Below are 15,447 nucleotides of genomic sequence, written 5' to 3' on the forward strand. Positions count from 1 at the left end.
TCAACTGATTAAAACAAAGAAACAGTAAACAAAATTAAACAAAGACAACTGTATATAAAAAACATTAAAAGGAAAATGTATTTGGTGACAGTACAATTAACCCATCACAACTCATATAGGCAGTCTTCATTTAGCAAAGACATTTGGGACTGGCAACTTAATTGTTAAACAAAACGGTTGGTAACTGAAATATAATTTCAGCTCTAACTTCAGTTTTCCGTTGCTTTACAGTTTTGTGAAGGTGGTAAAAGCAAGGATTGGTTGCAAAGTTATTTTTTCATTAGCATTATCACTGTGAACAGTCAGTAAAGGGGGAAGTCACTAAACAAGGACTATTAATACAGCCATCTACTGGGTTTTACACCACAGCCAGATTCCCAAGCATGACGGCAAAGCCATGTTTTCAGAGTCCTTAGAAAGGCTAGGAAAGGCATGGTAAAATGACCTCTCACTTTCTGCCCCAATATCATTTAAGAACATAAGAAGAGCCATGCTGAATCAGGCCAAAGCCCATCGAGTCCAGCACTCTGGGTCACATAGTGGCCCACCAATTGTCCATGGGGATCTTGAGCAGAAAGAGAAGGCAAGACCCTCCCTTTCCCCTGACCTCCAACAAATGGGTACCTATATCAACCAATATAGAGGCAGAAATATTTCCCTTTATTTGCCCTCTTTATTTGACCAAATGTATTCATATTTATCAACAAGGCTTCTTTACGAGGGTTGCAATGTATGCAGATGCACTGTCCCTAGTGCAGAATATAGAATATGAGTGGACAAGGGCACAAAAGAAAGGAGGCTATCCATGGCTCCATCCCCTTGCATTCCCTCAAGGTTTTCCAGAGGGCTGATTCACTCATAGACCAACACAGTTCAATATTAGCTAGTGGTGACGATAGTTGATAGTGTTGAGTGCCCAACAACTAATGCAGCTCTGTAGGTCATCATGTAGATCAGCCCAACCAAGTCATACCCCTAAGCAGGATTTTAATGCAAGATGACTTCCATCTCAGCTATGTTTCTCCTAGATACTTTTTTTTAAAAAAGTTTGGAATGTCAGTCTTAGTACATATTTTAATCACCTGAGGAATCCCCGTATTAACAATAGTAGTAAGTCTGATATCACATGGTACATCAAATCTTTTTTTCAGTTTCTTCAGGCCAAAATCTGTCCTTATCTGATCAAACCATACTAACACTAACAGCTATATTAGTAATAACATATAAATGATGGTGATTTTCATGGAAGAGGTTTAAAAAATAAAAACTGCTTTAAAAAAAGCATTGCCTTCAGATCTTCTAGTTCAGAATATAAAATCTGTCCAATAGAGTGTATAACATTTTGCCTTTGGTATCATAACTGATTAAAGGAAGACTTTCATTTAGAATTCCCCAATATATGCAGAAGTCATGAGTAGTTAAAAAGGGTTTCTAAAATATTTCTAAAACAGAATGAACTTTAAAAAGATGATACAACATATATTCACAACAATACTTATGTACTTCTCTAGTACAATGGACTATTGTACTTTTACTTTGGATTATTACAAGGTCCAAATGAGGTGATTAGAGATCAAGTGACAATAAGCAGAGCCTCCCCATCCAAGAATGGGCACAGAGGACAAATCTGTATAAAGCCCCACAACCCAAGCCATGACTGCTACTTGCTCTTTAGGAGCAGCAAGTCCAGAAAGACACAATCTGTGCAACAGCTCTATTGAGTACTACTCATTGACAAAGACAGCAACTCTCTAGAATCAGGGACCTCAAACACAGATGCACTTTCTCTGCATGGGGCTGCCCTTGAAGATCATCCCCAAAAATTCAAATGGTCCAGAATGCAGCAGTTGTCTTCTGGTGGGATATAGCAAGCAAACTTTCGTCATAGCTTCACCTACTGTATGGAATAGGATAGATACATATCTGAGAGAGGGAAAACTGCTTCCTGAATGCTGTTAAGACATAGTTCTTCCCTCAGGCATTGTGGCATTATGTAAGGTGAACCAAGCTTTTTTTTTCCTTGAGAGAATAATACCATAGCACTGGTGACTATTAATCTTACATTTTTATTATTGTATATTTGTTTAATTTGTGGAAAATAATTATGTGGCTAAGAAGTGACACTGATTTGATAGCACATAATCAATCAATTAATCAATCATTTTGTTTGTTAGCTGCTGTTGTTTTATATAATAAAACATGCAACATTTTAAAACACAATAAAAAGGAAACAGAATATGTTTGGTGATGATGTCAAAGAGATCTGAAGCAAACCACAGGACTGATAGACTTACCAGTTACCTGAAGCTGTGATTTCATAGTTGGTCCACTGGTACACTCTGATTTTGACCCATTCCCGGCCATATCATAGGAGGAAACATGAACCTAAGTAAAAAAATTCAATAAAAATACTATTTTAAGAACAAATGCTGCACTCCTTTACAGCATGGTAGGACAGTCGAGTGTGTATATAAACTGGCTAAATCAAGGGAGCACCAGAGGCACACACAATCAATAAAGAATAGGTGTTGATAAAACAGAGAAAAACAACCACTAGATTATTTTTATGACTTCCATGTCACCTAATTCAACATATACAGTATACCTAAAATTTAGACAGCCACCACATCTCTTAAAAATGTTAGGATTGTGAAGGCCAAATCTATGTAAATGGAAGACTACTATGAAGCTCAGTATAAATTATTTTTGCTTGTCATTTTAGGAGTTAAAGTAGGTGGCGGTCCTTCCATTTTCAAATACATCAACTTCTTACAGTGGTTACACACAGGTTTTCAAAGATATCCCACAGAAATCAATAATGAGCAATCCTTCACAGCAGCCAAATAATTATTCAAATATTTTACCTGATATATTAATAATATGCACTTTTTGTATTTTTCCCATTCCAGTACATTTGCCTAGTCTGGTTGCTTTTGTGTTGGATCATTATTTGCAAGGCAAAATATTAATGTTCATAGCTCCTACATTATGTGGAGAAACTCAATATTATCTTCATTTTTTTTCTTGTGAAACGCCTATGCTTTTTAAACTTGCATGTCTAACTCAAAACATATTAGCAGATCCCAAAGGAACTGAGAGAAGAATCTAAAGTTCCACTTCCAAATCCTTATGTTCATGAATATCTGTGTTTTCTTTAGTTAATTTTTCAATCTTTATGTCACCCACCCATCCCTTCATTTTTTTGGAAATGCACAAAAAACAACAACAATGGAGATATTCTTCTTACTAAGTAATATGACTTCCTATTTGAGGAGAAGGAGTAGTCTGGCAGTATGACCCATTAACATTTGCTTTGTTTTACACAAAACGGACCCATGAATAATTCATACAAATGAGCATAATAACTGTAGAACATAGAAAGAAGCAAAAACCTCATGTATCCTTCATCCTCCCTGCAATCATTTCTCAATTTTTTACTTCCCCAAAGCAAATATTTCTGATGGTGAAAGAATACATAAAATCTTTAATTGACTAATTTTGCAAAGAACAAGTCTGATTTTGCTTGTAACAGATCTATGGTATGACAAATGGAATAAGTATGTACTCTTTCCCAAGAAAACAGAACTGACTCTCTCATTGGGCTTTTTGGTGAGTTGTTTGGGTTTTTTTAACAGAAAAAAAATGTAGGCATAAGTCTTGAATGACTACCCTTAAAGGTGGAGTCTTCATTGTATTATTTCCAGTACTAGATAAAAGTTGGCTGGTTATTTTGCCCTCAATCTCCAGCTGCAACATGGAGATGTTTAAAGCAGTGATGAAACAATTAAAGACAATGTGTTTAAGACTGTTTGAATATTTTAAAGTATAATAATAATTAAAAGGTTTCTGCATAAACCAGTCTTGGTGGTCCCAGAGGTTATTGGCATATTGGGTGCTGTACCAAAATTTTGTTTGAAAGCTCTTAGAAAATATGCATATTGACAAAATTTGCAACTGACAATTAATTACAAAGCTCCACACTACTTAGATGCACATACCATATTTTTCAGAGTATAAGATGCACCTTTTTACCCTCCAAAAAAGAGTGAAAACTTTGGTGCATCTTATACACCGAATGTATCCTCACCCAGCCACCCCCACTCTTTGGTCTCGGACTGCCAACAATTTACCTCTTTGCAGCAAACAGCAGCAGAGCCTGATTAGCACAAACCACTGATTATGTTCCTCCCCACACTTCGCTAATTGATTGAAGTTGGTGCTAAAATGAAAGTGAAACTAAAGATGCACAGAGGCAAATTGCTGCAGGGAAAGGCAAAGGCTGCAAGGAGGTAAGTCAATATCTATAAATGTTTATAGAACGTTCAAATTATTACTTATTTTTTAAAGACTGCTTTATTATTGTTCTAGACAACTTAACAAAATGTAGGGTTTTTTTAAATTAAATGCTTGATCTGAAGAGGCCCAGTTCTATTGTATCTTCTTTTAAATAGCAGAGAATACTCCCAGAAAGCCACATCAATTTTAAAGATCTGTAAAAGTGTAATCTGAAATGCCCTGTTTTAGTATTAATATTAAGATAAGGCAGCTGAGTTAAACTCTGACTTAGACATGCTTGGAGTACATCTATTTAATAATTGGGAGGAGTTAATGTGATTACATTAAAGAAAACTTTCTGGGATTAATATACAGCTATAATGTACAGTGGTACCTCAAGATACGAACCCCTCGTCTTACGAACAACCCGTGATACGAACCCGGGGTTCAGAAAATTTTGGCCTCTTCTTACGAACGTTTTTCGTCTTACGAACGCCAAACCCGAACTTCCGGGTTCGGCATTCCGGAGGCTGCTGGGAAGCCCCGCAGCCCGGCTGTCACCTTTTAAAACAGCCGGGGGGCTTCCCAGCAGCCTCCCGAAGCTGAACCCGGAAGTTCGGGTTTGGCGTTCGGGAGGCTGCTGGGAAGCCACCCGGCTGTTTTAAAAGGTGACAGCCGGGCTGCGGGGCTTCTCGGCGGCGGCGGCAGCAGGTTGGTAAGACGGAAAACGTTCAGGAGGCCGCTTTGGGTTTTTGGCTGGGAGGGAAGGCAGGAGGTCCGGCGCTGGGGAAGGGAGTCAGGAAGGTCCTCCTGCTCCCCCCTCAGTGAAAAACACAAAGACGGTCTGCTGCCGCATGACAGGCAGGGCGGAGCAGCATGGAGCAGACCGCCTTTGTATTTTTGGCTTGGGGGGGGGAAGCAGGAGGCGCAGGATCGGGCGGGCGGCGGGCGAGGCGTGACCGAACGGGCCCGGCTCAGGCTAGGACAGGGCGGGCAGCGGCTGGGCGCGGCGGCGAGGGTGCGTCCGACTGCTTGGCTTCCCTCGCCGCCGCAGGCAACGTGCGTTGCGAACTTTCGGGCCGGCCAGGCTCAGTGGATCAAGCCGTGCCTCCTGGGCTTTCCGTCACTGAGCCGGCGAGGCTCAGTGATGGGAGGCGCGGCTTGATCCACTCAGCGGCCCGGAAAATTGCAGCTCGTGTTGCCTGCGGCGGCGAGTGAGGCCAAACCGAGAGCAGCATCACCGCGGCTCCTGGCTCGGTTTTCCCCGCAGCCGCAGGCAACACGGGCTGTGATTTTCCGGGCCGGCGAGGCTCAGTGATGGGAGGCGCGGCTTGATCCACTCAGTGGATCAAGCCGCGCCTCCCGGGCCTTCCGTCACTGAGCCTGGCCGGCCTGGAAAATCGCAGCCCGTTTTGCCTGCGGCGGCGAGGGAGGCCAAGCCGAGAGCAGCATCACCGCGGCTCCTGGCTCGATTTCCCTCGCAGCCGCAGGCAACACGGGCTGCGATTTTCCGGGCTGGCGAGGCTCAGTGACAGGAGGCGCGGCTTGATCCGCTGAGCCTGGCCGGCCCGGAATATCACAGCCCGTGTTGCCTGCGGCGGCGAGGGAGGCCAAGCCGAGAGCAGCATCACCGCGGCTCCTGGCTCGGTTTCCCTCGACGCCGCAGGCAACACGGGTTGCGATTTTCCGGGCCGGCGAGGCTCAGTGACGGAAGGCCCGGGAGGTGCGGCTTGATCCAGGAGGCGCGGCTTGATCTGCTAAGCCTAGCCACCTTCCCCAAGGAGCCTCCCAACCGCAGAGGAGGCAGGGAGAACTTTGCACCACTTCGGAGCCCAGCGCAGCGCATCGTTGGGAAAACCTTCAAGGAGATAGTGGCAGCAGGAAAGAAACGGGCTCCGAAGCGGCGCAAAGTTATCCTGCCTCTCCACCTCCTACCCCTGCGGCCGCCTTCCCAAAGGAGCCTTCTGGCTGCCCAGGGGGCGGGGTTAGCTTTGTGCCGGGGGAGCGGGGGCTGCCACCCGAGCGCTCTTGCCCAGCGGGAGGCGAAGCACTGGGGTGGGGGGGGGGCTGTCGGGACACCTCCTACCCCAGCACTTTGAATCCCGCCAGCCAAGAGGACTCGGGCAGAAGCTTCTGCCAGACACAGGCGATGAGGGGGAAGCTTCTGCCCGAGTGCTCTTGGCCGGCGGGATTCAAAGTGCTGGGATGGGGGTGTCACGACAGTCCCCATCCCAGCACTTTGAATCCAGCAGCTTCTGATGAAGACGGGCGGTGGGCGGGGCGAGCTGCCACAGCCCCTGGCTTCCGCGCCGCCCGTCTTCATCAGAAGCTGCTGGATTCAAAGTGCTGGGATGGGGACTGTCGGGACACCCCCATCCCAGCACTTTGAATCCTGCCGCTTCTGATGAAGACGGGCGGTGGGCGGGGCGAGCTGCCACAGCCCCTGGCTTCCGTGCCGCCCGTCTTCATCAGAAGCTGCTGGATTCAAAGTGCTGGGATGGGGACTGTCGGGACACCCCCATCCCAGCACTTTGAATCCTGCCGCTTCTGATGAAGACGGGCGGTGGGCGGGGCGAGCTGCCACAGCCCCTGGCTTCCGTGCCGCCCGTCTTCATCAGAAGCTGCTGGATTCAAAGTGCTGGGATGGGGACTGTCGGGAAACCCCCATCCCAGCACTTTGAATCCAGCAGCTTCTGATGAAGACGGGCGGTGGGCGGGGCGAGCTGCCACAGCCCCTGGCTTCCGCGCCGCCCGTCTTCATCAGAAGCTGCTGGATTCAAAGTGCTGGGATGGGGACTGTCAGGACACCCCCATCCCAGCACTTTGAATCCTGCCGCTTCTGATGAAGACGGGCGGTGGGCGGGGCGAGCTGCCACAGCCCCTGGCTTCCGTGCCGCCCGTCTTCATCAGAAGCTGCTGGATTCAAAGTGCTGGGATGGGGACTGTCGGGACACCCCCATCCCAGCACTTTGAATCCTGCCGCTTCTGATGAAGACGGGCGGTGGGCGGGGCGAGCTGCCACAGCCCCTGGCTTCCGTGCCGCCCGTCTTCATCAGAAGCTGCTGGATTCAAAGTGCTGGGATGGGGACTGTCGGGACACCCCCATCCCAGCACTTTGAATCCTGCCGCTTCTGATGAAGACGGGCGGTGGGCGGGGCGAGCTGCCACAGCCCCTGGCTTCCGTGCCGCCCGTCTTCATCAGAAGCTGCTGGATTCAAAGTGCTGGGATGGGGACTGTCGGGAAACCCCCATCCCAGCACTTTGAATCCAGCAGCTTCTGATGAAGACGGGCGGTGGGCGGGGCGAGCTGCCACAGCCCCTGGCTTCCGCGCCGCCCGTCTTCATCAGAAGCTGCTGGATTCAAAGTGCTGGGATGGGGACTGTCGGGACACCCCCATCCCAGCACTTTGAATCCTGCCGCTTCTGATGAAGACGGGCGGTGGGCGGGGCGAGCTGCCACAGCCCCTGGCTTCCGTGCCGCCCGTCTTCATCAGAAGCTGCTGGATTCAAAGTGCTGGGATGGGGACTGTCGGGACACCCCCATCCCAGCACTTTGAATCCTGCCGCTTCTGATGAAGACGGGCGGTGGGCGGGGCGAGCTGCCACAGCCCCTGGCTTCCGTGCCGCCCGTCTTCATCAGAAGCTGCTGGATTCAAAGTGCTGGGATGGGGACTGTCGGGACACCCCCATCCCAGCACTTTGAATCCTGCCGCTTCTGATGAAGACGGGCGGTGGGCGGGGCGAGCTGCCACAGCCCCTGGCTTCCGTGCCGCCCGTCTTCATCAGAAGCTGCTGGATTCAAAGTGCTGGGATGGGGACTGTCGGGAAACCCCCATCCCAGCACTTTGAATCCAGCAGCTTCTGATGAAGACGGGCGGTGGGCGGGGCGAGCTGCCACAGCCCCTGGCTTCCGTGCCGCCCGTCTTCATCAGAAGCTGCTGGATTCAAAGTGCTGGGATGGGGACTGCCGGGACACCCCCATCCCAGCACTTTGAATCCAGCAGCTTCTGATGAAGACGGGCGGTGGGCGGGGCGAGCTGCCACAGCCCCTGGCTTCCGCGCCGCCCGTCTTCATCAGAAGCTGCTGGATTCAAAGTGCTGGGATGGGGACTGTCGGGACACCCCCATCCCAGCACTTTGAATCCTGCCGCTTCTGATGAAGACGGGCGGTGGGCGGGGCGAGCTGCCACAGCCCCTGGCTTCCGTGCCGCCCGTCTTCATCAGAAGCTGCTGGATTCAAAGTGCTGGGATGGGGACTGTCGGGACACCCCCATCCCAGCACTTTGAATCCTGCCGCTTCTGATGAAGACGGGCGGTGGGCGGGGCGAGCTGCCACAGCCCCTGGCTTCCGTGCCGCCCGTCTTCATCAGAAGCTGCTGGATTCAAAGTGCTGGGATGGGGACTGTCGGGAAACCCCCATCCCAGCACTTTGAATCCAGCAGCTTCTGATGAAGACGGGCGGTGGGCGGGGCGAGCTGCCACAGCCCCTGGCTTCCGCGCCGCCCGTCTTCATCAGAAGCTGCTGGATTCAAAGTGCTGGGATGGGGACTGTCGGGACACCCCCATCCCAGCACTTTGAATCCTGCCGCTTCTGATGAAGACGGGCGGTGGGCGGGGCGAGCTGCCACAGCCCCTGGCTTCCGTGCCGCCCGTCTTCATCAGAAGCTGCTGGATTCAAAGTGCTGGGATGGGGACTGTCGGGACACCCCCATCCCAGCACTTTGAATCCTGCCGCTTCTGATGAAGACGGGCGGTGGGCGGGGCGAGCTGCCACAGCCCCTGGCTTCCGTGCCGCCCGTCTTCATCAGAAGCTGCTGGATTCAAAGTGCTGGGATGGGGACTGTCGGGACACCCCCATCCCAGCACTTTGAATCCTGCCGCTTCTGATGAAGACGGGCGGTGGGCGGGGCGAGCTGCCACAGCCCCTGGCTTCCGTGCCGCCCGTCTTCATCAGAAGCTGCTGGATTCAAAGTGCTGGGATGGGGACTGTCGGGAAACCCCCATCCCAGCACTTTGAATCCAGCAGCTTCTGATGAAGACGGGCGGTGGGCGGGGCGAGCTGCCACAGCCCCTGGCTTCCGTGCCGCCCGTCTTCATCAGAAGCTGCTGGATTCAAAGTGCTGGGATGGGGACTGTCGGGACACCCCCATCCCAGCACTTTGAATCCTGCCGCTTCTGCTGGATACGGGCGGTGGGCGGGGCGAGCTGCCACAGCCCCTGGCTTCCGCGCCGCCCGTCTTCATCAGAAGCTGCTGGATTCAAAGTGCTGGGATGGGGACTGCCGGGACACCCCCATCCCAGCACTTTGAATCCTGCCGCTTCTGCTGGATACGGGCGGTGGGCGGGGCGAGCTGCCACAGCCCCTGGCTTCCGCGCCGCCCGTCTTCATCAGAAGCGGCGGGATTCAAAGTGCTGGGGTGGGGGCCTGTCGGGACAAGCCGCGCACAAAGGCCGAGGCAAGGCTGAGCAGGCTGCGAGCGCTCTGCCAGGCGGCCAAGAAGCATTCAGGGCGAAGTGACTTCGCCCTGAATGCTTCTTGGCCGCCTGGCAGAGCGCTCGCAGCCAGCGGGCGGCGGCGGGGGGGGGGGGGGAAACCTCGCGGGGAAGCCGGGCAAGAGCGATCTTCTGCCGGCCATGGGCGAGCGGCGGGGAGTCGCCAATGGCCGGCAGAAGATCGCTCTTGCTGACCTGATGCCTCGCGGTGAAGCCGGGCAAGAGCGATCTTCTGCCGGCCATGGGCGACTCCCCGCCGCTCGCCCATGGCGGGCAGAAGATCGCTCTTGCCCGGCTTCCCCGCGAGGCAGCAGGTCAGCATCCTGGGCGGGCGAGTGGCGGGGAAGCCGGCGGCTGTGGCAGCTGCTGCCCCCCCACCTCCCCGGCTGTTTTAAAAGGTGACAGCCGGGCGGCAGCGGTTTTTTGGGGTTTTTTTTTTGTTGTTGCACGGATTAATAGACTTTACATTGTTTCCTATGGGAAACAATGTTTCGTCTTACGAACCTTTCGTCTTACGAACCTCCTCCTTGCACCAATTAAGTTCGTATCATGAGGTATTACTGTACATTTCTCCAATTCTTTGCTATTTCTATGGGTCAGGCAGACATGCCCAGAAATACACAGCAAACAGTGTATATCTTCTGCGCTGTTTGCTGTTTGTCAAATTACTGAGAGGCAGAGCATGTTTTTCCTTGTTTTCCTCCCCCAAAACTAAGGTGCATCTTATACTTTGGTGCATCTTGTACTCCAAAACAGTATACTGTATATTACACTAGCACATTACAATATCCTACAATATCCCAGAATTCAATGTGTACGAAGGCCAATACTAGCTAAAGAACTGCAGGTCTGTTTTTATATTTTGATGATGATGATGATGATGATGATGGCGACGATAACGATAATAATAATAATGATGATGATGATGATGATGGCATTGACAAAAATAACCAATTGCGAAAGGCAGCTTTCCTTGGAAAAACTTACATCCTGTGGCTTATATGTTTAACAACATCAGCCTATCCCAAGTTGAAGGACTTGGGAAGGATTCAGAAGATGGGCAAAAAAGCCAAATCCAGCCTAAAATTATGGCTATATGATGATGAAAAATAATAAATCCTTAGTTAGGTCTTGAATTGTTAAGTTTCCATCAGCCTTAGACTGAATCTAACTGTAAATTATTCATACAAAATAATAATGATAGATGTATTAAATTTATTTGCCTCCCAATTTCAAATTATAGTATGTAATATTCTGCTCAGGAATTCTGCTTCTTATCTCAACTAACTTTAAACAAACAGTAATTTAGTTTCAACATAATATTGGCGTTATCACCACAAATCTGTATGCATACCCAGGAATACACATCTTTCTAATCTTCCTTCTGAAAATGTTATCTTATTAAAAACAATTGAACATAATGATTTCCCTTCTGACTAATTTTAATAACACAAAGCAGTGCTTTTTTATAAAGCCACAATGTATGTTCAATCAGCACTACAAGGACAGGAATAAGTAAACTTGCAAGAAACCAAAATGAATAAGCATCTAATTTTCTAATCAATTAAGTGAGATTAATCAGGTTTTTTTTAACCTTTCTTGTTGGAAGGACACTGCTGAGAGCCTAAGGGCTGTGCTCTCTTATCCTATATTGCCACTTCCTAATATGATTGCAAGGATATTTGAGAAATTTATTTGTATATACCCTGCCACCATTATTTTCATAAATAACTCAAGGGGGCCAACAGAACTAATTTTCTTCCTTTCTGTTTTCCTCACAACAACAATCCTGTGGGTTGGGCTAAAAGACAGTAACCGGCCCAATATCAGCCAGTGGCTTTCATGCCTAAAATGGGATTAGAACTCACAGTCTACTGATTACAATTTTGATTACCTTTGTCCAAAATATTATTCAAAATTCCTGACCTCATTAAAGGAAAAGCAGCTAACATTACGTTTTCTGTTATTTAAAAACAAAACAGTATTTTGCACTGTTTTTTAAAGAAAGTTGAGATCTTTATAACATAATCGTGTTTTTACCTAAGCTGGACATTACCAGAAAATCCATTTTTACAGGTAAAACTGCATATTTCTCAAATCTCACAACTAGAATTATGCAATCTTATTTTAGAAATGTATTTCTTATCTGAGGCACAGAAAAATCCTGCAATCTCACTGGAAGGTCTGAGTTTTTACTACTCTATAATACTGGGAGATTAAAGTCCCATTAATTAAAACTTGAAATTAAAATAAAAAACAGTCAGTTATAATGTTGGTATGCATGTATACTCAAACACTTGTATATAAAAAATATGGAGCAAATTCCTAATTGGTCTCAAACTATAAATATATCTAAGATTTGAATACAGCTCTATAGAAACACAGATTATCTCATTACAAGGGATACAGTACTTCTGGAGACTAAGAAGCAATTAAAACGAATCATGGCAGTATAATTTTCCTTCCCTTTAATAGCTTATATATATACCACTATTATACATATTATAACAATGAATGAGTCTTTTGTTCACTGAAGACTTTATTTCTTTACTATTGTACAACCTAAATTTTGAGCTCTTACAAATCTTATTAATAAATTTCGAACAGTGTTTGTAACACTGATTACAGTTCCTAAGTATCAGTATTGTGTAATTAATAAGTATAGTTTAATTACTATAATTCATAAAGATTTATTGTTTATGATTTCTGGGTCATAATCTAAACAAGTGATGTCTATTTGGGGAATTAGGAATTTGTAATAATTTTGTAGCTTTGATGGAATTAGTGTAGAATTCTTACATTTTGAATTTTTCATAAATATTTAATCATGATTACTTTTTCAAAATGAGAACCAATATATAGAAGTCAAGATATCAGATTAGGAGTGTGAAGCTCCTACTTTAGTCTGTCCTCAGCAGTGGAAGCTCACTGGATGATTTATGCCAGTTGTGCTCTCTTAGGCCAACCTATCTCACAGCATTGTTATTGTAAGGAATAGAGGAGGAAGCACTCTCTATGTCAACTTAAGCCACTATACAAAAGGCAAAATATAAATCTAGTAATATGTTTTTAAAAATTGGAAATTAACATTTTAATGGATATTTTCTTCTGATGTTTCAAGATTTCCTATCAGGTGTGACCTTCACTTTTATTTAGATTACTTCATGTTCTGCCTCTGAAATTCTCAGACAATATGCCTAGATCCTGCTAATATGGGAAAAAGGAATATAGTACTTATCCACCCCTTAAGAAAAGAAATAAAATATGACAGCTTAATTTTTAATGTAGAAATGGAATGCAATTTTAAAGGAATTCTTATGTTACAACTTCCCACATTTTTAAAGATGGAAGTAAAGCGTCCATCTTTTAAAAAAATCAATATTTACATTTATTAATAATCTAGTATTTTACCTAGATTTAAAGCTAACTATGAAAATCAGTAAAAGAAAACAATAAAAATCTAAAGTTAAATAATATGAAACAAATACATAGAAATACAAAATCAGCACACATAGATCCATCTTAATCTACAAAAATGAATTGCAAGTATCTCAGAAAATAAAATCAAGTGCTTCTAGTAATAGCTGGTTAAAGCTGGTGAAAGAGTAGGGTTCTCTGTAGGCATTCTAAGATTTTTTTAACAAAGCATACCATATAAACCTTTATATAAACTTTACAATAAATGTTTGTTTAATATAACATATATATATTAATGCATTGTATTAAATTTAATATATACAAACAGTATATTTTGGACTTTTGACATGACATTAGTTTGCATCCTGTGGGCCCACAATGACAATGATTAACATCAACTTAGCAACAATGTGATTCTCACTATTTGGCCAGAACAAAATCTGTAACTCCTACAATTTTCAAAATCTAAACCAAATATTTTACTTAACAAAGTAATCTAATACAGTGATACCTTGTCTTAAGAACTTAATTGGTTCTGGGACGAGGTTCTTAAGGTGAAAAGTTTGTAAGACGAAACATTGTTTCTCATAGGAATCGATGGAAAAGCGATTAATGCGTGCAAGCCCAAAATTCACCCCTTTTGCCAGCCGAAGCACCCAGTTTTGCACTGCTGGGATTCTCCTAAGGCTCCCCTCCATGGGAAACCACACCTCCGAACTTCTGTGTTTTTGTGATGCTGCAGGGGAATCCCAGCATTGCAAAAATGAGTGCTTTGCTGGCAACAGAAGTCCGGAGGTGGGGTTTCCCAGCGAAGGGAGCATTAGTGAAATTGCAGCATCGCAAAAACACCAAAATCCTCGAAACCCCACCTCTGTGTTTTTGTGATGCTGCGATTTCCCTGAGGCTCCCCTCGCTGGGAAACCCCACCTCCGGACTTCCATTGCCAGCAAAGCGCCCGTTTTTGTGCTGCTGGGATTCCCCTGCTGGGATTCCCCTGCAGCATCACAAAAACACAGAAGTCCGGAGGTGGGGTTTCCCATGGAGGGGAGCCTCAGGGAAATCCCAGCAGCGCGAAAACGGGTGCTTCGCTGGCAATGGAAGTCCAGAGGCGGGGCATCCCAGTGGCGGTGGTGGGTTTGTAAGGTGAAAATAGTTTGTAAGAAAAGGCAAAAAACCCTTAAACCCCGGGTTTGTATCTTGAAAAGTTTGTATGACGAGGCGTTTGTAAGACGAGGTACCACTGTATCACTAATGGAGGGAACCAAATTATATTTCATAGAATGTTAGAAAAAGATAAACCTCTTATATACCTTGCCAGACCTAGTAACATAACCCCAGGCTGAATTCAAGGTCTCGGAGGGAGGGCAAGCAAAAAGCACACATTGCTTCTCCTGTCCCATGACCATGCACCATGGGGAAAAGAAAGAAAGCGATAAGCAATAACTGAACCACTAAGCATAATTTTCAAAAAAATCCTTCAGAACCAGCACACTTCCTAAGCTATGGTCGAAAGCAATGGTCATCCCCATCTTCAAAAAAGGAGACCCCTCTCTTGTCGATAACTACAGACCAGTTTCACTATGCTGCGTCCCATGCAAAGTCATGGAATGAATTATAAACAAATCAATTACTCTCCATCTAGAAACTAATAATTTGCTCTCTAACAAACAATTTGGTTTCAGAAAAAAACTATCCTGCAACCTGCAGCTCCTCCACTGCAAAAATATATGGACAACTCATCTAGATCAAGGGAAATCTACAGATGCAATTTATATTGACTTCTGCAAAGCCTTTGATTCAGTGGTCCACGACAAACTACTCCTAAAACTCAAATCCTATGGCATCTCAGGATCCCTCCATAGCTGGATTAGAGCATTCCTGTCAAACAGACAAGTGGTCAAAATACGAAGCACCATGTCCACCCCCGTCCCAGTTAAAAGCGGTGTTACCCAAGGTAGTGTACTGTACTGGGACCAACGCTCTTCATTCTCTACATCAATGACCTTTGCGATTACATCACAAGCAACTGTGTCCTCTTCGCCGACAATGTAAAACTCTTCAACACCACCGATAACACAACTACTCTCCAAAAAGACCTTGACGCTGTTTCTGAGTGGTCTAACACATGGCAACTCCAAATCTCAACTAGCAAATGCTCTGTCCTACACATTGGGAAGAAGAATCTGAACTCCAAATACGAACTGACTAATCAAATTATCACAGATAATCCCCACTCGGTTAAAGACCTTGGTATACTAATAA

At 46.2% G+C, this 15,447-nt stretch overlaps 1 protein-coding gene across 3 annotated transcripts in view; it reads right to left on the reverse strand.

Annotated features, from left to right (window-relative positions):
* ITCH (itchy E3 ubiquitin protein ligase) overlaps window positions 1-15,447 on the reverse strand; it is an 82,218-nt gene that overhangs the window by 52,327 nt on the left and 14,444 nt on the right. The window contains exons 1-2 of one of the 3 annotated variants that reach the window (XM_070744863.1): window positions 2,865-2,881; window positions 2,295-2,385 (exon numbers count right to left, since the gene is read on the reverse strand). The exons of 1 other annotated variant lie outside the window; for it this stretch is intronic. In XM_070744863.1, coding sequence (XP_070600964.1) covers window positions 2,295-2,364 — 70 coding nt within the window. In that variant the 5' untranslated portion in view covers window positions 2,365-2,385; window positions 2,865-2,881. Of the gene's footprint in view, window positions 1-2,294; window positions 2,386-2,864; window positions 2,882-15,447 lie in introns of those variants that run through there. One more of the 3 variants, XM_070744862.1, reaches the window with a different exon arrangement.

This window comes from Erythrolamprus reginae, chromosome 3, assembly GCF_031021105.1.
Source record: "Erythrolamprus reginae isolate rEryReg1 chromosome 3, rEryReg1.hap1, whole genome shotgun sequence".
Lineage (NCBI taxonomy): Eukaryota > Metazoa > Chordata > Lepidosauria > Squamata > Dipsadidae > Erythrolamprus > Erythrolamprus reginae.